At 39.3% G+C, this 26,915-nt stretch overlaps 1 protein-coding gene across 4 annotated transcripts in view; it reads right to left on the reverse strand.

Moving 5' to 3' along the window:
• Positions 1-21,364, reverse strand: part of GPR89A (G protein-coupled receptor 89A) — a 47,474-nt gene extending 26,110 nt beyond the window's left edge. Inside the window, exons 1-6 of one of the 4 annotated variants that reach the window (XM_061120993.1) lie at positions 21,143-21,361; positions 17,016-17,205; positions 12,239-12,298; positions 10,729-10,832; positions 3,113-3,219; positions 2,462-2,563 (exon numbers count right to left, since the gene is read on the reverse strand). In XM_061120993.1, coding sequence (XP_060976976.1) covers positions 2,462-2,563; positions 3,113-3,219; positions 10,729-10,832; positions 12,239-12,265 — 340 coding nt within the window. In that variant the 5' untranslated portion in view covers positions 12,266-12,298; positions 17,016-17,205; positions 21,143-21,361. Of the gene's footprint in view, positions 1-2,461; positions 2,564-3,112; positions 3,220-10,728; positions 10,833-12,238; positions 12,299-17,015; positions 17,206-21,142 lie in introns of all 4 variants that reach the window. The other 3 variants (XM_061120992.1, XM_061120995.1, XM_061120996.1) reach the window with 3 other exon arrangements.
• Between the last annotated feature and the right edge of the window lie 5,551 nt (positions 21,365-26,915).

Genomic DNA, 26,915 nt, shown 5'->3' on the forward strand with positions numbered 1-26,915 from the left:
TTTGGCAGGACTGGAGGACAGATAGAGAAAGATAACAGTTGTCAGGACGTGGAAAGTATTTTATAACACGATAAGAATATGAAGGATTTTAGTATGCTGGTGTTTCTTAACTTTTGGGGACTTATTTGATATTACATGAAATTTCAAAATAATAATTTTTGTTTAAAAAGTACACAGTTATTTATAACATTGCACATGCTTTTATTTTTTTCTTTTCTTCCCAATTATTTTTATTAGTTGGAGGCTAATTACTTTACAATATTGTAGTGGTTTTTGCCATATATTGACATGAATCAGTCATGGATTTACATGTGTTCCCCATCCTGTACCCCCCTCCCACCGCCCTCCCCATCCCATCCCTCTGGGTCATCCCAGTGCACCAGCCCCAAGCACTTGTCTCATGCATCCAACCTGGACTGGCAATCTGTTTCACACTTGATAATATACATGTTTCAATGCTATTCTCTCAGATCATCCCACCCTCGCCTTCTCCCACAGAGTCCAAAAGTCTGTTCTATACATCTGTCTCTTTTTCTGTATTGCATATAGGGTTATCAGTACCATCTTTCTAAATTCCATATATATGCGTTAGTATACTGTATTGGTGTTTATCTTTCTGGCTTACTTCACTCTGTATAATGGGCTCCAGTTTCATCCATCTCATTAGAAACTGATTCAAATGAATTCTTTTTAATGGCTGAGTAATATTCCATTGTGTATATGTACCACAGCTTCCTTATCCATTCGTCTGCTGATGGGCATCTAGGTTGCTGTTATGTCCTGGCTATTATAAACAGTGCTGCAATGAACATTGCGGTACACGTGTCTCTTTCAGTTCTGGTTTCCTCTCCACACCCTCTCCAGCATTTATTGCTTGTAGACTTTTGGATAGCAGCCATTCTGATTGGCGTGTAATGGTATCTCATTGTGGTTTTGATTTGCATTTCTCTGATAATGAGTGATGTTGAGCATCTTTTCATGTGTTTGTTAGCCATCTCTATGTCTTCTTTGGAGAAATGTCTGTTGAGTCCTTTGGCCCATTTTTTGATTGGGTCATTTATTTTTCTGGAATTGAGCTTCAGGAGTTGCTTGTATATTTTTGAGATTAATCCTTTGTTTGTTGCTTCATTTGCTATTCTTTTCTCCCATTCTGAAGGCTGTCTTTTCACCTTGCTTATAGTTTCCTTTGTTGTGCAAAAGCTTTTAAGTTTAATTAGGTCCCATTTGTTTATTTTTGCTTTTATTTCCAATATTCTGGGAGGTGGGTCATAGAGGATCTTGCTGTGATTTATGTCAGAGAGTGTTTTGCCCATGTTCTCCTCTAGGAGTTTTATAGTTTCTGGTCTTACATTTAGATCTGAAGCTAAGATTCTGAATGTCACCTGGGTTGCCTCATATCCACTTGCTCATTTGAGACCTCAAACACAGACGTGAATAATGTGGGAGTGATGACAATACTTGGGAACTGGAGCAGCTGGAGCCATTTCTAATGTCTGGTCCCCAGTCATAGGTCCTAAGTGGCAGGTGACAACTTCTATGGTTTTCTTTTTCCTCCAAATTTAGTACTATGTGGTTGGGTGTTTCTCTTTACTATGTAGCACTCAAGTTTGACACCCTGCTTTACCAAAATTTCTAAAAACTCCCAATACCCTGTAATAAACCACTTCCTGCTTTAAACTAGTTAGAGTAGAACCTATTTTCTGCTATAAGAACCTTGACAGGTACAGCAGGACAGTAAAATGAAAAGATGTGCATTTAAATTAAAAAAAAAAAAAAAAGCTTCAGTATATGAAAGTCCCAGTATATCCATTACAGATAGGTGCTCTAATGTAACATACATATATATGTATATATATTCTGGAGGAGTATTTATTTCTGAAGTAGTTCTAGAAGAACTAGCTTGTTGAGGGATTTTGCCCATTGATTAGCATAGAAAGCAGGCTCTGTCCAAGACCGCTTGTTGTATTTAAAATGAACTTTTTTGTGTGGAGAGACACTAACTCCTTTTAAAAGCTTTTCATCGACTAATAGAGTTTTATGTCATTGCTCTTTTCCAGAATACAAACACTCCCTAGAGACGATCTTTGTTATCACTTGAGCACTGACCACTTTGGGAATCTCATAAGAGCTTATGGATACCTCACTTCCAAATATACATATACATTCCCATCATTCTGCATAAAAACCAGGAGGCTAAAGTTAAAAGATACCTTTCTCAATCCATTATTCCCTTAAAGTTCACTCACTAACCTAAAGTCAAAACTCCTGCTCTAAAATGATATGTCTGTTCCCAAACCAGCATCTGATACCTCCTAGAATGAAAGAAAAATTCAGTTCAAAACCAGACATTTTTTTAGAGAAATAACTTGCTGTGTTTCCCATAAAGAGTAATCTATAAAAATTGATTTTTTGCAAAGTAGAAAATGATAACCCTTTTCCCCTCCCCACCACATACACTCACCATGTTTGGGGCTGAGAATGGGAAATGGATCTCCTAGTTTCCAGAAGAAATACATAAAGGTCAACCATAAGAGACAGGAAAAAAGCAGTCGCTGTTTATGTACTAAGAAAGAGGAGACAAGGTGAAATAAGTATATGTAAAAGAGTTTCCTGTACATAAGTTTATGGGATCATCCTAATTAATATTTGGCTGCCTTGCTGACTTGGTAAATGAATGGTGGAACAACATAAATTTTAGAAATTGTTTTCTAAACCTCTTACCATTATAAGAGAAATCTAGTTGAGTTAGGGGAGACTTTTTTTTTAAGAATGAAGAAGTCTTTTAAAACGACAGTTGAAGGGGGGGAAAAGGTCATTTTCATAAAGTACTAATAACAAGCCCCCAGTACAAATCAAAAAGTAGAAATAGTACCCTGAATTGGAAAAATGAAAGGGAAGACATTATAGTAGAAAGAGAAATAAAGTGGCAGGACAAATAACCTAATCATTCATTTAATATTTATTTTGCGCTAAGCTTTTAAAGATGCTGTGTATGAGGTGTCCCCAAATAACATTAGCTACTGAAAGTAAAACAGAAACGAAGCTCTCTGCAGCCTCAATCCCTAAGAACACTCATGTTAATCATGTGCTGATATGAGGGTAAAATACTCACGTAGTCGGATGTTGCTCACAATAAAATAGCCGATGTAAAAAGGCACCATGAAAACCAGGATCAACAAAATCACGCACAGGTTCATCTTCCAGTGAAAATAACGGGAACTGCAACAGACGGCAAAGAATGATCACTAGGAGGGAAGAGGGCAGCTATTTTCACTCTCTTTAGTCTTCCAAAGGATCTCTTGCTCTTTGAATTCAATACTGAATATTTTTCATCTCATTAGTCAACTAGGCTGTTACTATCTACTCATTTATAGAGATTAAAAAATATAAAGTTCTGAAAGGTATATATGGCCATTGTAACCTCTTAAGAATTTCATTTTTTAAATTGAGACTGTTAATGCTCTGGTTATATTCATAGGCAATATATAATAACATATATCAATATATATAATTACTGGTAGATGACTATTGTTTCACTTAACACTGGGAGTCATATTTCAGTAGAAGAGTTAAAAGAAAATAAATGTTAATAAAATGCATTATAAAGACACATAAATATTTCTTCTGTAACTTCAATATAACTAAACATCTGATCTGCATGACTGCTTTCACTACTGCTTATAAAATATTTTATTTATTGATTTTTAGGACTTTTTATAACAATTTACTGAGACATAATACACATATTTAAAGTGTACAATATAAGGGTTTTCAGTATATTCACATTGTGCAACCATTACTACAATCAATTTTAGAACATTTTCATCAGTCCACGATGAAACCCAGTACCCATCAGAAATCACTCCCCTTTCCTTTCAACCTCCCCAGTCCTAGGAAGAAGAGCTTTCCGTGTAGCTCAGTCAGTAATCTGCCTGCAATGCAGGAGACCTGGGTTCGATTCCTGGGTCAGGAAGATTCCCTGGAGAAGGAAATGGCAACCCACTCCAGTATTCTTGCCTGGAGAATCCCATGGACAGAGGAGCCTAGCAGGACTTCTGCCAGGGGGTTGCAAGAATCGGACACAACTTAGCAAGTAAACCACCACCACCACCAGTCCTGGGAAAGTGCCAATATACTCCATCTCTATGGACTTGCACATTCTGGACATTTCATGTACATGGAATCATGTAATATATGATCTTTTCTGACTGACTTCTTTAACTTAGCATTAAGTTTTCAAGGTTCATCCATGTGCAGCATCTATCAATGTTTCACTCCTTTTTATGGCTGAATAATATTCATACCATTGTAAGGATATACCACATTTTGTTTATCCATTCATTAGTTGGTGGACCATTGGGGTTTGTTCCACTTTTCAGCTTTTCTACCATTTGCATATCTTATTTGAAGAAATGCCTACTCAGATCCTTTGTCCATTTTTTTTCCTTTAATTTTTGACTGTGTTATTTGTCTTCTTATCATTGAGTTGTTAGAGTTCTTTACATATTTGAGATAGAAGTCTTATAACAGATTCATGGTTTACAAAACTCTTCTCCCATTTCTGGGATATCTGTAAACTTTCTTGATGGACGTGTCCTTTGTATTTATTGATTTTAAACTTACTTAAAACTAGGCCTGGTTTCAAAGAAGATTACGTAGTTAAATTGCTTATGAGTATATATTAAATACAAGATGATGAAAAAAACTATAAGGTAATATGAAAGGAAGGAAAAACAATGTCAAAATATAGGTAGAATATCAGGCTAGGCCTGATGGCTATTGTGAAAATTCACACCTTAGAGTTCTAGAAACTTGCTACCTATAGCAATAAAATTTAGCTTTACCTTTTCTAATGGTCAATGTAAAATAGAAAAATCAATCAGTTTGATATATCACAGTGTATGTAAGAAAAACAAATTATAAGGGAAGCATGCTGCTGCTGCTAAGTCACTTCAGTCATGTCCGACTCTGTGCGAACCCATAGACGGCAGCCCACCAGGTTCCCCCGTCCCTGGGATTCTCCAGGCAAGAACAGTGGAGTGGGTTGCCATTTCCTTCTCCAATGCATGAAAGTGAAAAGTGAAAGCGAAGTCGCTCAGTCGTGTCTGACTCCTAGCGACCCCATGGACTGTAGCCCACCAGGCTCCTCCGTCCATGGGATTTTCAGGCAAGAATACTGGAGTGGGTTGCCACTGCCTTCTCCAGAAGGGAAGCATAATTATTACTAATTATAACTGAATTATTACCATGATCATATTGAAATTTCTCCAAAGATTTCTTAAAGAAGAAAATATGAGGACAATTAACAATGTTCTTCACACCATCCTTTCAAGAGAAACATAAGTGAGTTTCAGAGGGCTATTTCTTACTGTTTACTCCTTAGTGCATATGGCAGGAATCATAAAACACAGAGCTACTTAGTAAAGGCTATCCTACAGAGAGCCAATACCATTTAGTTTAGATAAACTGACAGCTTTTGCTCATCTGGATTACCCACTTTTGAGCATTGAGAGAAACAACATGCACATGCTCCAGGCAATTGTACTCAGTATTTCAGCTAAGTTTCTGAAAGATACTGGGAGGCAGTGGGTTTGAAATGACAAGTGTAATCCATATTGCCCATTAAAAGCAAACCATATATTTTAACTCTAATTTGAGCTGAGGGTAAAGTGACAGTCTCTTGAGAAAATTAAGGATACCAACAAGATTGCATATTTGAAATGGAGGCTATAGCACTTCTGCTTAGAGATGAGCCAAAAGAATACTCTTGTTCAGGTCGAAGATTTTCCTTTAAAAACTATTCTGAATAGTCAATGCACAGGTAATAATATATGATCACAATCCATAATTCTGTTACATTGTAGGACCAACTGTTAATATGAAAAAACAGGTATAACTGAAGATATATCTTAGCCTACCCAATCCTCAAAAAGAACCTACAGAAGAACCAGATTTAGCAATGCTACTTACATAATCTTTAAGATAAGCTATTTGAGGAATATAAATCCAAGTAACTGAGTGACATATCTTACTATATGGGATTATTAACAATAAATGAGACAAAAGTTGAGGGACATCAGCTACCAAAAGCAATAACTTTTGTTTTAGACTGAGTCAAAGTCAGTCTAAACTACCTAGACATTACTCATGGCCAGTCACCTGTTTTTATAAATGAAGTTTTACCGGAACACAGTCACACCCATTTGATTACATATTGCCTCTGGCTGCTTTGGCTCTGCAACAGCAAGGTTGAGTAGTCACAATAGAAATAGTGTGGCCCACAGAGCCTAAAATGTTTACTCTCTGGCTCTTTACAGGAATGGTTGCTGACCTCTGGTTAGATAGCAGTAAAACTTTCAGGTTGTGATAATAAAAATTTTTTTCTAACTTTATTGAGAAATAACTGACATAGACCACTAAATAAGCTTTAGGATAATAAAAATTTTTTTCTAACTTTATTGAGAAATAACTGACATAGACCACTAAATAAGCTTTAGGATTCCACAATGATGGTTTGATTTATATATTGTGAAATGATTAAAAAAGGTTTAGTTAACATTATTCTCTCATTTAGATACAGTAAAAAAAAAAACAAAAACAAAAAAACTCTCGTGATGAGAACTCTTAGGATTTACTCTTAACTTTCCCACATATCACACAGCAAATTAGCCACCTTCCTTCAATTTCCCCTCCTCCAAACTCCCACCTCTAGCAACCACTAATCTGATCTCTTTTACTATGAGTTTGGTGTTCTTATTTTTGTTTTTGCTTTTAGGTTCCACATATAAGTGGAACCATATAGTATTTGTCTTCCTCTGTCTGACTTGTTTCACTTAGCATAATGCCTTCAAGGTCCATCCATGTTGTCACAAATGGAAGGATTTCTTTATTCTATACATTGTATATACATTTCATACTTTATCCATTCATCTTTCCAGGGACACTGAGGTTGTTTCATGTCTTGGCTACTGTAAATAATGCTGCAATGAACACGAGGTGTTTTGAGTTAGTGCTTTCATTTTCTTTGGACATACTTTAAAAAGTGGAATTGCTGGATCATATGGTAGTTCTATTTTTATTTTTTTGAGGAGCCTCCACAGTTTTCCATAGCAGCTGTATCAATTTACAATCCCAGCAACAGTGCACAAAGGTTCCCTTTTCTCAACATCAAGACCACTATTTGTTATTTTTTGTCTTTCTGATGATAGCCACTCTAACAGATAAGAGGTGTCATCTCTCTAATGACTAGTAATGTTGAGCATTTTTTCATGTATCTGTGGCCTGATAAATCTTTGGAAAATGTCTACTCAGGTCCTTTGCCCATTTTAAAACTGGATTATTTGGTTTTTTTGCTATTGAGTTAAGAGTTCTTCATATGCTTTGGATATTAACTCCATATCAGATACATGATTTGCAAATGTTTTTTCCCTTCTGTAGGTTCTTTTCACTTTGTTGATGGTTCATTTTGCTGTGCAGAAGCTTTTTAGTTTGATATAATCCCACCTGTTTGTTTTTGATGTTGCTGTTTGTGCTTTAAGTGTGATTTCCAAAAAATTCATTTTCAAGGAGTTTTTCTGCTATATTTTCTTCTAAGAGCTTCATGGTTTCAAGTTTTACATTTAAGTCTTTAATCCATTTCAAGATCTCTTCAAGAAAATTAGCAATATCAGGGGAACATTTCATGCAAAGATGGGCTCAATAAAGGACAGAAATGGTATGGACCTAACAGAACCAGAAAATATTAAGAAGAGGTGGCAAGAATACACAGATCTATACAAAACAGATCTTCACGACCCAGATAATCACGATGGTGTGATCAGTCACCTAGAGCCAGATATCCTGGAATGTGAAGTCAAGTGGGCCTTAGGAATCACCACTACAAACAAAGCTAGTGGAGGTGATGGAATTCCAGTTGAGCTATCTCAAATCCTAAAAGATGAGGCTGTGAAAGTGCTGCACTTAATATGACAGCAAATCTGGAAAACTCAGCAGTGGCCACAGGACTGGAAAAGGTTAGTTTTCATTTCAATCCCACAGAAAGGCAATGCCAAAGAATGCTCAAACTACCACACAATTGCCCTCATCTAACACTCTAGTAAAGTAACGCTCAAAATTCTCCAAGCCGGGCTTCAACAGTATGTGAACTGTGAACTTCCAGATGTTCAAGCTGGATTTAAAAAAGGTACAGGAACCATATTGCCAAAATCCACTGGATTATCAAAAAAGCAAGAAAGTTCCAGAAAAACATCTATTTCTGCTTTATTGACTATGCCAAAACCTTTGACTATGTGGATCATCACAAACTGTGGAAAATTCTTAAAGAGATGGGAATACCGGACCACCTGACCTGCCTCTTGATAAATCTGTATACACGTTAGGAAGCAACAGTTAGAATTGGACGTGGAACAACAGACTGATTCAAAACGGGGAAAGGAGTACATCAAGGCTGTATATTGTCACCCTGCTTATTTAACTTATAAGCAAAGTACATCATGAGAAACGCTGGGCTGGATGAAGCACAAGCTGGAAGCAAGATTGCCAGGAGAAATATCAATAACCTCAGATATGCAGATGACACCACCCTTATGGCAGAAAGTGAAGAACTAAAGAGTTAAAGAGGAGAGTGAAAAGTTGACTTAAAGCTCAACATTCAGAAAACTAAGATCATGGCATCTGATCCCATCACTTCATGGCAAATAGATGGGGAAAGAGTGGAAACAGTGAGAGACTTTATTTTTTTGTTCTCCAAAATCACTGCAGATGGTGACTGCAGCCATGAAATTAAAAGACGTTTACTCCTTGGAATAAGGACCAACCTAGATGGCATATTAAAAAGCAGAGACATTACTTTGTCAACAAAGGTCCATCCAGCGAAGGCTATGGTTTTTCTAGTAGTCATGTATGGATGTGAGTTGGACTATAAAGAAAGCTGAGTATCAAAGAACTGATGTTTTTGAACTGTGGTGTTGGAGAAGACTCTTGAAAGTCCTCTGGACTGCAAGGAGATCCAACTAAAGGAAATCAGTTCTGAATATTCATTGGAAGGACTGATGTTGAAGCTGGAACTCCAATACTTTGGCCACCTGATTCGAAGAACTGACTCATCAGAAAAGACCCTGATACTGTTAAAGATTGAAGGCGGGAGAAGGGGATGACAGAGTATGAGATGGTTAGATGGCATCACCAACTGGATGGACATGAGTTTGAGTAAACTCCAGGAGTTGGTGATGGACAGGGAGGCCTGGTGTGCTGCAGTCCATGGGGTTGTAGAGTTGGACACAACTGAGCGACTAAACTGAACTGAATCCATTTCCAGTTAATTTTTCTGAGTAATATAAGATGGGGGTCAAGTTTCACTCTATTACATGTGAATATCTAATTTCCCCTCCATCTTTTATTGAAGATCTTTTCTTCAATATTGAAAAGATACTGAAGTCTTTTGTCCATTGAGTATTCTTGGCTCCCTTGTCAAACAGTTGACTGTATATGCTTTGGTTTATTTCTGGACCCTTACATAAAATTTAATAATTAGCATGTATAACACTTGCCTAGTCTCGGTAGTCATAGGATCTATATTTAGCTCACCCAAGAAAGGTTTGGATTATTAAGTAAAGTCGCTCAGTCGTGTTCGACTCTTTGCGACCCCATGGACTGTAGCCTACCAGGCTCTTCCCATGGGATTTTCCAGGCAAGGATACTGGAGTGGGTTGCCATTTCCTTCTCCAGAGGATCTTCCCCACCCAGGGATCGAACCCGGGTCTCCCACATTGTAGGCAGACGCTTTACCGTCTGAGCCACCAGGGAAGTCTAAAGCATAAGTTTAAAAACCACAAAGTCAGAACATATTCCTGTTTTACCATACAAGTTCTTAATTTATCTATCAAGAGACTATAATCATCAACTCTGATTCTCGAAATAGGAATTTGAGAATATAATCTCTTTATAAGTCTCAAAGAGTCAGGGGTCTATATATAATGAGTTACACAGCTTAGGTCAGCATTGATTCCTGACTACAGAGCCAATGCCACTTTATTCTTAAGACTTTTCCATGTAGTGATTAAAAAAAAGTAAAACAAAACTCTACATAGAATAGCTGATGTACTCTAAATACGAATACTGGCCCCTAAAAAAAGGAAGCTTGCAGTTTAACAAGCAAGAAATATTTTGGATAGACTGTTCAATAAACTAACAGATCTATTTTTTGGAGGAGGACAGGAGTTACTTTTTAAAAATGCTTTAAAGAACACTCTTAAGTTCAATCAGACTTGAACATGCCTATGAAATAAATAAAATTAACTAGATTGGTAAGAACTGGAGTTCAATCTTCATAGAAACCCTTAACTAGCTCTGAGGAATTCGGATCTTTTCAGGTAGAGATTTGTCTGTCAGCAGGACAATGTGAAGGGCTCTTCCTGGGATTCAATCAGAGAGCAGCTTGAGAAAAATAAAGCTTCTTGTAGTAAAGGCTGGGACCTAGGTTCTCACAGCCCAGTCTCAATTAGTACTTCAGAACTAATGTTCAGGCTTGTTTTCCTGCTATTTCACAATCTTTGTCAAGCCAGTTACTAGGTGCCTGGAACCCATATTTGCTATGATTATTACAGTTACTGAGACTAAACTCACTACACAGTGGATTTTTTTCAGCTACAGGATCCTAGTAAATCTTCCACCATAAAGAAAGTAACATAGGTCTCTTTAAGAGGAGACCTAATTAGTACTCTTACTCACCTGCTATTCAATACTCCTAAGATTTCAAAGATGATGAGCTCAAACATGGTGCAAGAAAATGCGAAAGTCACAGAGAAGATCACCTGTACCACATACTGACGCACCTGTTAAAAGTCAAATAGAGACTAAAAGTCAAATAGAGACTAAAAGTCATTTCCTTGTGTGAAATATTGAGTTGATGATTACATGTTTCTGATTACAAGTCAGAAAACTTATTGTGAAGAAATTCTCAAGTTATTAGAAACAGGGCCATGACAGTAACCCGTCTAGAGCTAAAAGAATAGATGAAAATAAGTTGTACTTCTAATTCATAGGTCACTATTACCATCATCCTCTTGTGGATGAAAAATTTAAAGCACAAGAAGATGAAGTGACAAGGTCAGAAGTAGCACTTAGAATTCCTGATGTACACTGACAAAAAATGACAGATTTAGATATACAGGTTAGTTCTAAAAGGGTTTCAACATTCTGCACAGACCTTGAAACAGTTTTAGAACCTCTCCTAGGAGGCAGTAGTGAGCAGAACAGAAGCTCTAGAATTCTGGGCTCTTTTAGACAACAACTCAAACTCCCTGGGGAAGTTTAATGGAGAACATACCAGAAATGACCCCAAATAGTCCATGACCGTTAAGCTTATTACTAAATGAAGAAGATTAATCAGGAAATGTCCAGTGTAGGCTGTCGTCTTTCTGAATTCAAACCCTAAGATATGAATCAGACCAGCCTTAGAATTAACCTAGGATGTCAGACTGGTAATTAACACTGAATGCCAGATACCGAAATGAATGAGTACATTTATGAGACGTTACAAGTTAAATTCTCTCCCAAAGAACTATTTGCTATTGGTGCATATACTAATATGACTAAACCATGATATTTCTTGATCCTGGCTTCTGGGCTATATATGACTAGCATTAAAAAAAAAAAATCAACTAAGCTTAATTATATTCTCCAATTTAAGAATTATATAGTAGAGTAGCAAAAGCTTCCCATCTTGGGAGTGAATATGATTATCTTTAAAAAATTTTTTTTTGACCATCACAGGTCATGAAAGTTCAAGCATAAATGGTTTTTTAATTGAAGTATAGCTGATTTAAAATGTTTCAGGTGTACAGCAAAGTGATTCATATACACACACACATATTTCAGACTTTTTCCATTATAGGTTATTACAAGATACTGAATACAATTCCTTGTGCTATACAGTAGACCCTTGTTACTTATCTATTTTATATGTAGTAGTATATATCTGTAAACCCAAAGTCCCAATTTATCCCCTTCCCCACTTCCCTCATGGTAACCATGAGTTTGTTTTCTATGTCTGTGAGTGGACTTCTATGTTGTAAGTAAGTTCACTTGTATCATTTTTTTAAATTTCACATATAAGTGATATAATATGATAATTGTCTTTCTCAAACATGATTTTTTCTTTAATGGAGGTATTTTTCTTTTCCCATTTAAAACAATAAATTCGTATAATATTAGCATAATCAAAATGATCTCTTCTTACCTCGTAGTCCTTAAACAGCTGTCGCATGAAAAAAAGCCACCCAAATCCAAAGAAAAGTATCTGGAGGAGAAAAAATAGAAGATCAACATGTCAATACATAATCTTTTGAGAAATGTCTTTTACAGACTATTTTATGATAAAAGGTTGCCTAACTAAATAGCTTATTTTAGAGATTAAAGGTGATATCCACTCATATAATACCTACTTATTAAAGTCCTCAACAGTGGACCAGATGTTGAAATGCTCTTCAATTTTTGAAATTATCCTTGTTTTAGAACATGTTTTAAGTTGGGCACAAATTAAGATAGTAGCCACATGACAGCTCTGTTCATTGTTCTAAAGATCATTTATTTTTCACTGGTAAATACCTTCTCCACATACACATACTCTGACACAACTCCTCTTCTTGTATTGCCTAGTAATGTTATCAAAGAATAAAATTCTTTTTAAAAATTATAGTTGCTTTAAAAGGTTGTGTTAGTTTCTGGTGTATTCAGTTATACATATACATATATATACACACACACACATACATACATATTGTTTTTCATATTCTTTTCCATTATGGTTTGTTACAGGATATTGGATATGGTTTCCAATAGTGTGCTATACAGTAGGAACTTGTTGCTTATTTTATATATAACAATTTGCATCTGCTGAAAACTCTGAAATTTATCCCTCCTCCACCCCTTTTCCCCTTTGGTAGCCATAAGTGTGTTGTCTATGTCTGTGAATCTGTTTCTATTTCATAAGTAAGTTCGTGTCATACTTTAGATTCCAAATATAAGTGATATCATATGATATTTGTCTTTCTCTCTGATTTACTTAGTTTGATAATCTCTAGGTCCATCCATGTTGCTGCGAGTGGCATTATTTCAGAATAAAATTCTTTTATGCCTTCCAACTCACTTCAGGAGCAAGTGTGAACTCTCGAGTATGGTTTAGCAGATTCTTTCTCCTCTTACTGTGTCCCTCCTATCCACCAAATTCATGTTTTCAGCCATATGGAACTGCCTGTGCTTCTTTAGATATAACATTCTCTCATACCAAGACCTTTGCAGACGTTATCCTTTGACAGGAGCTTCTCTCCAGTCCCCTCCTTACTTATCCTGCAAATCTTAACTATTATTACCTCTAGAATGCCTTCTCTGGCCTCCGAAATACAGATAACTTGCTCTTTTTACATAATCCCATTATCCTACCTTGTATTTCCCTTACCAAGGTACCTGCCACATAGTTTTTTAATGTCTAATTTAAATATATTCTTTTTAAAAGGACTTTAAGTTCTGTGAGGATAAGGGTCACATTTGTCTTTTCAATCTTTGTATTTCAGCACCCAGCACAATGCCCAGCACATAGTAGGCTCCCCATAAATGTTTGCTGAATGGATAAATGGTGCACAATGAAAGATGGCTTATTCTTCAGGAACATTCAATCTCAATTCTTTGGTAACAACTTCTATGTACTGTGTTAAGTGATGAGGACACAAAGATGAGTAAGATTGTTACTACTCTCAAGGAGGTATAGTATAGTGGTGAAGACACTAAATAATTATAGTGTAATATGGGACATGCAGTGATAGAGACATGCACATGATATTGTTAAAGAATATGAAAGAGGGAGACTAAACAAATCTGGTATGGGGTTAGGACAGATTTTTCTGGGGAAGATAATACCTTGGCTGAAGAAGGTTTTAATTTAGAGTTAAAACCTGGTATCATGTGCAAATTTGAGGATTATATGCATTTTTCTAGAGACAGACTTTAAGGTATTCCCATACACTCAAAGGTTTCCACCGTCCCTAAAATATTTTAAAACAAACAAAAGAACCAAACACTCTCTTAAAGTGTTGGAAAAGAACTAGGCAGGTAAAAGACAGGCAGTGGGAGTGGACAGGTCTTCTTTTTCAGACAGCACAGAGCATGAGTAAAGGCACAGAGGTGGGAAATAGCATGGTATACTGGTAACTGCACATGGTTTGGTGATGCTGGGAGACAAAATTCAAAGGAAAAAGTGGTTAAAAATGAGGCAAAGAGGGGAGGAATAGAGGACCAATGACGGAAAGCCCCAAAGGTCATTGTAAAGGGCTTGAATCACAGTCTATAGGTGATGAGTTATTTAAGGACGGAAAAGACATGGCCAGGTTTACTTTACAGAGAAACTATGGAGGCAACAACACTGTAGAGAAAGAAACATAACAGGAGGTCGCTGCAGCAGTTCAGATGAGAGATAATAAAGGCCTGAATTAAAACAGTAAAAATGGTTTTTCCAGTGGTCATGTATGGATGTGAGAGTTGGACTATAAAAAAAGCTGAGCACAGAAGAATTGATGCTTTTGAACTGTGGTGTTGGAGAAGACTCTTGAAAGTCCCTTGGACTGCAAGGATATCCAACCAGTCCATCCTAAAGGAAATCAGTCCTGGGTGTTCATTGGAAGGACTGATGTTGAAGCTGAAACTCCAATATTTTGGCCACCTGATGCAAAAAGTTGACTCATTTGAAAAAACCCTGATGTTAGGAAAGATTGAAGGCAGGAGGAGAAGGGGACGACAGAGGATGAGATGGTTGGATGGCATCACCGACTCAATGGACATGAGTTTGGGTAAACTCTGGGAGTTGGTGATGGACACGGAGGCCTGGTGTGCTGCGGTTCATGGGGTTGCAGAGTCGGATATGACTGAGCAACTGAACTGAACTGAATTAAAACATCAGTGGTTGGAGAAGAGGCAATGGATTTGAGTACTTCGAAGGTAAAATCAGCAGGGAGGAATTAAGGATGACTAGCTTGGAATATTGGAGAAGGCAATGGCAACCCACTCCAGTATTCTTGCCTGGAAAATCCCATGGACAGAGGAGCCTGGTAGGCGGCAGTCCATGGGGTTGTGAAGAGTCGGACACGACTGAGCGACTTCACTTTCATTTTTCACTTTCATGCACTGGAGAAGGAAATGGCAACCCACTCCAGTGTTCCTGCTTGGACAATCCCAGGGACGGAGGAGCCTGGTGGGCTGCCGTCTAAGGGGTCGCACAGAGTCGGACACGACTGAAGTGACTTAGCAGCAGCAGCAGTTTGGAATATAGGATGAAGAAGGAGGCCATCCACTTTATATAAAGACTACTGGAGGAAAAAAATTTGGGGAATGTGGATGAGAGACAGGAAGATGATGGGTTCACTTTTAGATATGCTAAGTGCTTGAGGGCCATCCAGGTTGACATAAAAGATTATGAAGGGAGGGCTGAGATTCACCTGAGAGTTGAAACCATCAAAGAATATGAGATCATTCAGGAATAGTATATAGAGTGAAGAGAGCAATATGCCAAGAAGAAAATAGTAGAGAGTTGGAATGGGAAGAGGAGACCAGGAAGGAGACAGAGAAGGAATGGTCAGAGAAATAATAGGTGCCAGAACAGTGTGGTATCCTGAAACTAAAGAGAATAGAGTTTACAGACATGTTAAAAAAGCAGATGGACAACAGAACCAGGATTGAAAAATGTTCAAAGGATTTGGTAACTGAGAAGTCAATGCTGACCTTAAGGAAAACAGTTTGAGTAGTGAGGTGGAGGCAGGAACTAGACTTCACTGGGTTGGGGGTGCATGGGGGGTAAAACAGTAGAGACAATAAACACAGATTACTCAAGGGACAGCCAAGAATGAGAAAGACAGAAAACATCAGACTGTAGCCTAAAGAAGAATGTGGGTAAAGAGAAAAATTTATAGGCCAAGGGGAAGAAAGCAGTAAAGAGATAAACTAATATGAGAAGAAACTGGATGTGAGTTATTATTAGCAACAGCTATCTTTTACTGACCATTTAGTATATTCCAGGAACTCTAAGTGCTTAGCCTTGCAATCACATTAAATCATAAAAACTTGACAAAGTAGGTTTGATTGTCCTCATTACAGAGATAGGAGAAGGCAATGGCACCCCACTCCAGTACTCTTGCCTGGAAAATTCCATGTACAGAGGAGCCTGGTAGGCTGCAGTCCATGGGGTCACTAAGAGTCAGACACGCCTGAGGGACTTCACTTTCACGCACTGGAGAAGGAAATGGCAACCCACTCCAGTGTTCTTGCCTGGAGAATCCCAGGGACGGGGGGAGCCTGGTGGGCTGCCGTCTCTGGGGTCGCGCAGAGTTGGACACAACTGAAGCGACTTAGCAGCAGCATTACAGAAATAGCCGAGGTTTAACAGAAGTTAACTCATTTATAGTGGGTGTCAGAATCAAGATCAAGCTGAAGTTTGTGTGGCTGACTCCAAAGCTTCTGCTTATAATCACTTCACAATAAGCTGCTCCACAATCAAAGGCACATGTGGAAAGCATGGCTTTAAACAGGAGTAAGGGGCACCTTATCTTCTGACATGGGAGGAAAGGAGTTAGGAATGGTTATGGACATAGACAACTGCTTAGTTTAAGATGTAGAAGGAGCTCACACCTTTGGGCCTCACTTTTGTTGATCAAGTAGGAGGTGAGGTCATCTGCTAAGGGCAGGAGAGGTGAAATTGAAAAAAGGGGCTTTGAAAAGAGTGACTAAAAACTCAGAGAACTTATGAAGGGAAGGGAACAAGGAGCTGATTAAAGTCAAGGAAAAAAAAAGAGTCAGTGACCTGATGGTGTCCATAAACTCAAGGCATCAGCAATCTGCACATATGTGATTTTCTACAAAAGCCTTCAGGCTCCTGAGTTCAGTTCAGTTGCTTAGTCGTGTTCGACTCTTTGACACCCCATGGACTGCAGCACACCAGGCTTCCCTGTCCACCACCAACTCCCAGAGCTTACTCAAACTCATGTCCATCGAGTTGGTGATGTCATCCAACCATCTCATCCTCTGTCGTCCCCTTCTCCTCTTGCCTTCAATCTTTCCCAGCATCAGGGTCTTTTCCAATGAGTCAGTTCTTTGCATCAGGTGGCCAAAGTATTGGCTCCTGAGTTAGCAGTAGACAAACTACAGCAGTGATCCAATTGTCAGCTTTACATGTAGGCAAAGAAACAAGTGAATATGAAGGAGCTTGGATCCATGATTTCAGACTAAGTAGAAAAGGAAGAGGGTGAATAGTTTAGGACAAAACACCCCTAGACTACTTATGAGATCCCTTGGCTATTTTAAATCATCACCAGTGGAGACATTTAAATTCATAGTTTAGAGTGAGTGCGTGAGTGAAGTCGCTCAGTCGTGTCCGACTCTTTGCGACCCCATGGACTAATGTAGCCCACCAGGCTCCTCCATCCATGGGATTCTCCAGGCAAGAATACTGGAGTGGGTTGCCATTTCCTTCTCCAGGGGATCTTCCCTACCCAGGGATCGAACCCAAGTCTCCCACATTGCAGGCAGATGCTTTAACCTCTGAGCCACCAGGGAAGCCCATATATAAATGATTTCTGAAGTCATGACTGCAGTTGAAGTTAGGCATTTAAAGAGTAGTGTATATGGTGAGATGGATAATAAAAAATAAAATATTTCACCAAGATCACTCTGAAATGGGACTTTAGACAAGGAAAAGAAAACAAATGAAATCGATATATGAGGTGGTGGGAAATGGAGAAAAAGAGAAAAGAGATATGCACCTTTGTATTTCATTGTGGGTTCCTTTCAGATTGACAAAAAAAGTTTAAAAAGACTTTTACACAACTAATATAAAAAAATACCAGAAAAATTCAAGAATTCCAAGATTAATACAAATTCTGGCAAGATTATATAGGATCTAAAAAGCACACAAAAGGGAAAAGCAATTTTAAACATTTTGCAAATAAAATAAGAATGTGCACTGCATTTATTCAAAAAAGAGAATATTTTTGAAATTGTGCAGTCTTGACCTTGAGACTTAGAGTGTACTTTGGAATTGATAAGTCTTATAACTGTAGAGAAGGCTGAAAACAGAGGTTAAATAACGGTTGCTTTCACAAAAGATAACTCCTAAATTGAAAATTAGCTACAGATTAAAAAAAAAAAAGGTCATTAGGAGGATAGTTTAAAGAACTGACTAGAAAAAGGCTCCTTTCTTGGATCATTTACACTTTTATTTAACAAATATTTATTGGTGTCTAATATGTACCAAGTCTTAAGGGTAGAAGCGTGAACAAGATAGCATGGACACTGCTCTCAAGGTTTGTAATCTATGGAGGAGATATACAAGGAATTATGAAACAATGTGATAGTGCTACTATAGTGCTAGTATAAGGGAAGTGGGCAAAGGGTACTAGGAAAACATGTCAAGGGATATCTAGTCCAGTCTGGAAGAGGTTTTTTGGATATCCATGTTGAGAAACAAAGGCTGAGTAGGAGTCAGTCGGGAGAAAGGAGGAGTATGGGAAAAAGGTCCAGAAAGAGAACAGACTGGTGGAAACCTGCAGGCATGATAGCATGGCCAGGTTAAGGGACTAAAAGAAGTTCAGTAAGGCTAGTGTATAAACTTAAGTGAGAAATGGTGAAGGCCAAGGCTGAAGAGGTTAACAGCTGAGTCTCATCATAAGAGACCACACAAGGCAATTAAGGATGTGAACTTCATCCTGTGGAATGATGAACAATCTCTATACCAAGATGTTGCCTGGGGTGAACCAGCTTCAATATATGACCTCTGATTTCAGATTTCCTTTAAAATAAATAATTCAGTTCATATAAAACATGAAAAATGAGGGGGAGATGTTTCTAAGGCAATCACACCTCTTCAGAAAGGTGCTTTTTATTAAATATTTATTAGGCTTCTACTATAGGGCTTCTCAGGTGGCTCAGTGGTAAAGAATCTACCTGCAATGCAGGAGACATGGGTTTTATCCCTGGATTGGGAAGATCCCCTGGAGAAGAAAATGACAACCCACTCCAGTATTCTTGACTGGGAAATCCCACGGACAGAGGAGCCTGGTGGGCTACAGTCCATGGGGTTGCAAAGAGTCAGACACAATTCAGCAACTCAACGACAACAAAAAGGCCTCTACTATGTGCCAGAAACTGATCTAGATGCTGGGAAGTACAGCAGAAACAAGACAGAGAGTATCCTGGAGTTCACCTCTAACAAACACAAAGAGTAGTGACAGATATGAAGAAGAAACTAAAACAAGGACATGAGACAGAAGGTGGCTGGAATGGATGTTAACCTTGACTAGGAGTAGACAGTCAGGTAAAGCCTCCCTGAAGTGGTAAAGCCTGTCCTGAAGTGACATTTTTACTGATATCTAAATGATGATTAAGTAGCCACATAAATATATGGACAGAGAACTTACTACACAAAGGATTCTTTTGGGTCTTAGTTCCTCCTTTGTAAAGAGCAGCTTTGAGAATTAAATTTAATACTGCATGTTAATGCATGTGTGAAAGTTAAAATATTATATGGCACATAAGATCAGAAAGCCACTTTCTTGGCTTAACTTATCAATTATATCCATGCTATAAATCTTAAAGGTTACAATACAATACCAATTTCCTCAATGACATTCTTCTTCTTATTCTAAATGAAAAAAATGCTACTTAAATATTGTCAATTTTCCTGGGGGGATACTAGGGCTAAAAATAACCCTGAGTTGTCATAAAAGGCAAACAGGAAGCCTTAGAAAAGTTAGAAAAGCAAGAGAATTACATGTCCAGATTTTTGTACATTGATATATTCAAATATTATGTACCCAATAAAAGCAATAGTTATGAAAACTTACAAAAGGTGGTAAATTTAAAAATAAAAAAATTATTGTTATCGGGATGTTACTTGTTTCATACTCTGTAAAGTATTTCAATAAAACTTTTTCAAGAAACAGGGACAATGCTCCACTACAAAGACAGAAGCATTAGGATAAAGTAACACAAACACAGAAAAAAAAAAACAAACCCAGAAAACCTAAGATTTAGTTTACTTTAAACTCCTAGAAGGAACCGTTTCTGTCATGTGCCACTTGGAAAAAAAAGAGCAATTAAAGAAAAATACCTTGTTAGTGGAGAAATGAGGTAGGGGGGAGATCAGTAATTAGGTAGTCTGAGCTTCTACAAATTTTAACAGTTGGCCAATAAATACCAATTGAGCGTTTGCACCTGGAGGGAGGATAGAGCTATTAAAAAGATAGGATCTCAAAACAAAAAGTTCATAAATAAATGAATACATAAATGATATCAGTGCTATGATAAATGCTGTGGAGAAAATAAGAGTAACTCAAAAAATTTACATAGTAAAAACAAAAAGCTCACTAGACGAAGTTTCTATAGAGCAGGGACAAGTCAGTGTCTTACTTAGGTGTGTATCCTCAGAACTTTATATAATGCTCCATAAACGTGTTTGTTGACTGTACGAATGAATAAAGATGGCTAATCTGGAAGGAAAGAGGGTCAGAAAAAGATCCGAAAGCGTGGCCGCAAACAGAGGACACACATTGTAAGTACTACTGTACAAACGAAAACTGATACTTAGAAGATCTCTGAAGTGACGGCGGCAAATCCCTCCGCATCCGGATTCAGAATTTGACAACTAACCAACAAAGCCCTCACGTGTCCCCAGGAGCCAGCTGGATTGGCGAGTGGCGCACTCCGCACCCGGAACTACACTCTTCCCTAACCCATGGATCAGCCGCGTAGCCCAGAGCTTCGGAGCGCTTTGGGGACAGCTCCCTTCTCGCGGCACCGTCTCTGAGCCCTAAGGCAACCTGGCCGCTCCCCAAAGTGGAAAGGAAACCAGGAGGTGGGGTAGGATGGAGTGAGGAGGAATGGAGTTTGAGTGGGAGCGCGGACGGCCGCGGGACTCCTCCTGACAGCGAGGGAGCAAGGAGCCGGACGCAGCAAATCCCACACCCTCTCGGAGCTCTGAGCATGGGTGAGGCACTAGCCGCAGGCGAGAAGGGCGAGACTCCGAGCCAGCCCGCAACACCGAGGCCTGGAGAAGACGACTCGGGAGAGAAGTTGAGGAGTCCTGAGGTGGGACGCGGTGGCTCACCTGGGAAGTAATCATGATGCTGGAGTCGATCAGGAAACTCATGACGAAGGGTAAGGAGGGCTCGTGCCTCCACTTTCCCCGAAGCCACAACACGCTAGGTCACGGGCCCCCTCACACAGGCGGCAGTCGCCCGGGGGCCTGGACTCGCCAGCCCGACGCCATCAAGCTGCGCCCCAGCCAGCCAATCAGCAACTACGTTCAGCGCTTCCGCCTCGGACTACGAGTGGGAGGGACGCTGAGGAGCTGAGAGCGGGGGGCGGGGCCCAGGGACCTTCTGGGGGCGGGGCTTAACTAGAGGGGGCCTGGCCAAAAGGAGCAAAGTACAACAACGAGGTCTGAAAATTCAAAAGCAGACGTAATGCAGGATAGCATTTCCACTTCTGAGGCTAACGGAGGTGGGGCCTGAGATAACATCTTATTTTAATTCTGTTTTATAATGGAGAAAGTGAAGTTGCTCACTCGTGTCCGACTCTGCGACCCCATGGACTGTAGCCTACCAGGCTCCTCCGTCCATGGGATTTTCCAGGCAGGAATACTGGAGTTGGTTGCCATTTCCTTCTCCAGGGCATCTTCCCGACCCAGGGATAGAACCCAGGTCTCCCGCATTGTAAGCAGACGCTTTACCACCTGAGCCACCAGGGAAGTCCTTATAATGGTAAAGTTAGTAATAATGCATTATACCACAAATCAGGCATTGTGTTCTATATGTCACAACTTAACTTGGGTCCACAAACAATGGCATAAAGAGGGAAGACTATAAAGGCAGGTTTTAGCACATATAGCTAATCAAGTAAATTTCTGATTCTTTTACCACACTTGAGAGGCAAATAGATGTATTGGAGCATGCTCAGAGGTGAGTCACTGGATAAGGACAGATGAAAGGAATTGAAGAAAGAAGGCTCAGGAGCATTGACAGTTGTCTTCATTTGAAAGAATGGATAGAATTGACATGGCCTCAAAAGATATTTGTAGGACAAAGGACTGGGAGTTAAATAAAGATAGATTTAATTCAAAACAAGGAATAATTCTTTAAGAGTCTGAAGATGAGTTATTTTAGGAAATAGTTGCCCCCACCCCCCACCAATGTTGGAATTGCTCAAATGTAGACAGAATCACTACTTCATCCATTCAATACTCATTTCGTGAAGGCTTAATGCACTGCTGTGGGGCTTATCCTTTCCCACCAGGCCTCTACCTAGTCCATGAAGTCCCTATAATCTCATCCTGAAGCTGGCCCCAGCTGAGGGCCATCACCCATTGTGAGACTGGCTGCATTCAAGGCTTCAGTCAATACCTGGAAATCAATACCTGCAACTTGGACTAGGGTGTTTAGTCTACTACAGTCTGAATAACTGACTCAGATTTATTACACACAAGGAAATGTATCTTTCTTTCTTAGACTTGAGTTCTACTCATACTAAGCAGCCCAAACACCTCTTAGATGTCCTGTCCCCAATCCAGAAGGCCAGGGGGCAGTGGAGACATCCCTACTAAGGGAGAGTCTTAGCCAGAGAACTTTGTGTCCCTGGCTACATCTATCAGGGAAGAAGTAGCATCTGTGTAAGCAGATGATGAGTTAGACTCTCACCTATCAAGGCTGTGTGATACTGCAGAATGCTGTGTTAGCCTACCAAGGCAAACAGTTTACCTTAGTGGCTTACTGGGATGCATGGTGGGGATCAGGGTCTCAGTGAAGCTGGCAGCAGAGAAAGGTATACAATCCCACTGGCCCCAGGGCTGTATAAAGCTTTGAAAGACACCATTCAGAATTCTATAACAAACCTTGACAGCGTATAAAAAAGAGACATTACTTTGCCAACAGGTTCATCTAGTCAAAACTATGGTTTTTCCAGTAGTCAGGTATGGATGTGAGAGTTAGACCATAAAGAAGGCTGAGTGCCAAAGAATTGATGGTTTCGAACTGTGGTGTTGGCAAAGACTCTTGAGAGTCCGTTGGAGTGCAAGGAGATCAAACTAGTCAATCCTAAAGGAAATCAACCCTGAATATTCACTGAAAGGACTGATGCTGAAGCTCCAATACTTCCACCATCTGATGCAAAGAGCTGACTCACTGGAAAAGACCCTGATGATGGGAAAGATTGAAGGCAGGAGGAGAAGGGGATGACCAAGGATGAGATGATTGGATGGCATCACCAACTCAATGGACATCAGTTTGAGCAAGCTCTGGGAGATGATGAAGGACAGGGAAGCCTGGTGTGCTGCAGTCCATGGGATCACAAAGAGTTAGACATGACTGAGTGACTGAAGAACAACAACAGTTCAAAATTCTCCCTACTGTTAACACCTGTGTCCAGGTCAAGGACTGATGGCGGGTGACCCAAGGAACTGCTACCCCCTGCTTTTGATTTTAGAATGTCTCCAAAACTCTTCACCCTAGATTAACATCCATGTGACTGAACTTCTTTACAAGTTGGTCACCACTCTTCCAAACCTTCTTGGCTATGCATATTAGTTCTTTCTTCTTATCTAGCCTCATTTTGGATGTGTTGACCCTGGTGTTGACCTAGTGTGCACTTAGGATGCCTTGTCCAGGGCTTTGATTGGTTCAGGTGAGTCAGAGGTAGTTCTGAATCAAATGGCATCTTTACCTCAAATCTTGCTCCTCTCTAGTTTATTCTCTGCACAGTAGATGGAGCAATCTGAGAGAATGTGACTAAAAATGCAATGAAAGTGATGGTATGTGATTTCCAAACCTAGGTCATAAAAGACATTGAAGCATCTGCCTTGATCTCTTGATTCACTTGTTCTAGGGGAAACCAGCCACTGGTTCTTGAGGACACTCAAGCAGACCCATGGAGTGGCCCAAGTAGAGAGAAACTAACTTGCCAGCATCAACCTTCTGGTTACATAACCATGTGAATGGGTGGATCTTACCTCTTCAGTCAAGCCTCAGATGACTGCAGACTTTGTAAATATCTGACTGCAACCCCGTGAGAGACCCCAAGCTGCTCCAGAGTTCCTGACCCTCAGAAGCTATAAGAGATAATACATATTGTTGTTTCAGGGGCTCCCAGGTGGCACTAGTGGTAAAGAACCCACCTGCCAATGCAGGAGATGTAAGAGATATGGGCTTGATCCCTGATTGGGAAAACCCCCCTGAAGAAGGGCATGGCAAACTACTCTAGCATTCTTGCTTGGAAAATCCCATAGACAGAGGGGCCTGATGGGCTACAGTCCATGGGGGTGCAAAGAGTTGGACACAATGGAAGCAACTTAGCTGGCACACACGCACATTGTTATTTCAAGCCATGAAGTTTTGGAGTGATATGTTACAAGGCAATAAATAACTAATACATGAATCATCACAGATTATATTTTTTACTAAATATTTGCATGGCATAGTCTGAGGCTCTATCTTTGTAACCTTTTTTTTTTTTTTTTAAAAAAGTTATTTATTTATTGGTTTGCATGTGCCAGGTCTTAGCTGCGGTATATGGGTGTGGCATGTAGACCCCATGCACTGGGAGCTCGGACTCTTAACCATGGGGCTGCTAGGGAAGCCCTCAATCATTGTAACCTTTGATTTTCATCTCTTCACCAACTCACTGTTCAACTGTCAAGCTAAAGCCGCATATCTTAGGGTTTTCTTTATAGCCACATCTAACCTCAATTTCTGTAAAGATACTGCTAAGCCTGATAACAGATAAACTTGAGATCTCAGAGAATTAATACAACACAAGTTTATTTTTTGTTTCATGTGAAATCCAAAAGTCCAATTCATGGGAATTGGAAGAGGTGTTGGTGGGGGTGGTAGTGATCCTCTAGTCTACAGTCATTTGAAGACTGACTGCCATTGTCGACATATGGCTTCTAAGGCTGCTCTGGGTGATGACAGCCAGCAATTCGTCCAAAAATTTCTCTTTTTTCCTGTAATTATGATAAAACAAGCCCAGTGCCTTAAACCTGGAATTCCTGGGACCTTCAGGGAAGTTCTTCCTCAGATACATTCCTTATAGTGTCAGCCTGCTCTGGTGCTGGGGCATACTTAGCCAATTATTTCTTTTCTGCCCTGGGAGTAGTATTCATTCATCCCCCAGACGTTACTATGTTCCAGTCACTGTGCTAAGTACTGAATATTCAGAGATTATATAATAATATGAAGTCTCTTTTTGAAATCACTTTTGATAAGTGCTATGATCAAGTGTACACAAATATTAAGGGATCAAAAAGGATGGAGCAGCTCACTTTGTATAGGGAATTTTGTGAAATTTCATAAAGAAGGAGACAATTGAGTTGAATCTTGAAGAATGAGAAGGAGCTGATTACAGAAAAAAGGCTGGACAGGGCAGAGTCCTGAAATACTATGAAATTCCTTCATCGCTAAATGTCAGGCTTGTCCATATTGGGGACCAGCCAATGGCTCTGTAAGACTGGGGCATATGCATGAGTGGATGGTTGTGGGAGATGAGGCTAGAAATGAGGCTAGAAATGTGGGAGATGAGGCTAGGATGTGGTGTACCTACCAGTCAGAAGCTTGTAAGCAACAGGAATAATTTTGGCAACATTAAATTAAAAAAAAAAAAAAAAAGGAACTCTGGAGTAGCTTAGCAAACTGAAGAAAGGTTGGTGAACCATGATCTGTAAAAAGAGGAACTAAGCATTTGCCAGAAATCTAGGTAAGCAGGAACTAATGGTGAATCTCTTCAAGGGGTTCTGTCAAGATAAATGAATCCCAACTACTGTTTCAGTCTCTGTTACTACACTCAAGTTTCACATTCCAGGGAGAGAGTGTATGGTTGGCCTATTTGAGTTCAAACAAACAAAACTTGACCCATGATGGATTGAGGGCTCTCCTTTGGGGTCGGTCTGCCCTCCCGCCTCAAGGCTGTACTATCTTTTGTTTGCTGAATAAAATTCTGAGCTGTAACCAGAAAAAAAAAATGTTACTAAGAATCCCACCAAGATTATGTCCAATTGAGGAGGCATAAATCCCAATAGAGGTGTTATTAGAGCAGAAGGGAGAATAGATTCTGGGCAAGTAAAAACAGAGGTCTTCTCTAAGTGGGTTGTAGTCACTTACAAAGGCTTTGTAAGTCATGTTAAGGAATTTAGAATCTGGGGTAAGCAATTGAGTCACTGAAGGATTTTAGGCAGAGAAGTGACGTGATAAATCTCAGGCAGAATATTTTGGCTAATTTTATTTGATGAATTTTTATCTGTAATGAATAACTTTACTTCTTCCTATAGTTCTCAATGATGTAAGAGTGAACAAATCCTATTCTTTTGTCTCTTCCCAAATGGCCAAAGAAATATACTTTTATTTTTCCTGAGATTTGTGTACAATGAGGGAGGGGACAGACTGACCAACCTTCGACTAATAAAGAGGGTGTTCATGGTCTTTCTGAATCAGGTTCTCCTCCATTCCACCTAGTGGTGTGCTGGAGCTACTTGTACTGGCTTGTAAGAATCATTTGCTAAATTTCTTGGAATTTTGTGCACCAGTTCTAAGTACAGTCATTACTGACAATTAAATTACATGAGTTTAAAAATGATACAAAGGTAATACTCAAAGCTTATCACTTCTTAATTATTTTACTATTATTTATGCTCTTGATATTATTTATATCTATTGTATGACAGAAATATTTATAATATTGTGCTATTATACATCTCATCTTTATGTTCAGTGGCATTATGTTGGTGAGTTGAAATTGGAGATGGTGGGAGAATTTACACCAAGGAAATTGACAAACACTACAAACCAGGGCCTCTTTACCCTGGAAAAGAGCTGGTTGTTACACATTTACAAACT

This window comes from Dama dama, chromosome 20 (assembly GCF_033118175.1).
Source record: "Dama dama isolate Ldn47 chromosome 20, ASM3311817v1, whole genome shotgun sequence".
Classification (NCBI taxonomy): domain Eukaryota; kingdom Metazoa; phylum Chordata; class Mammalia; order Artiodactyla; family Cervidae; genus Dama; species Dama dama.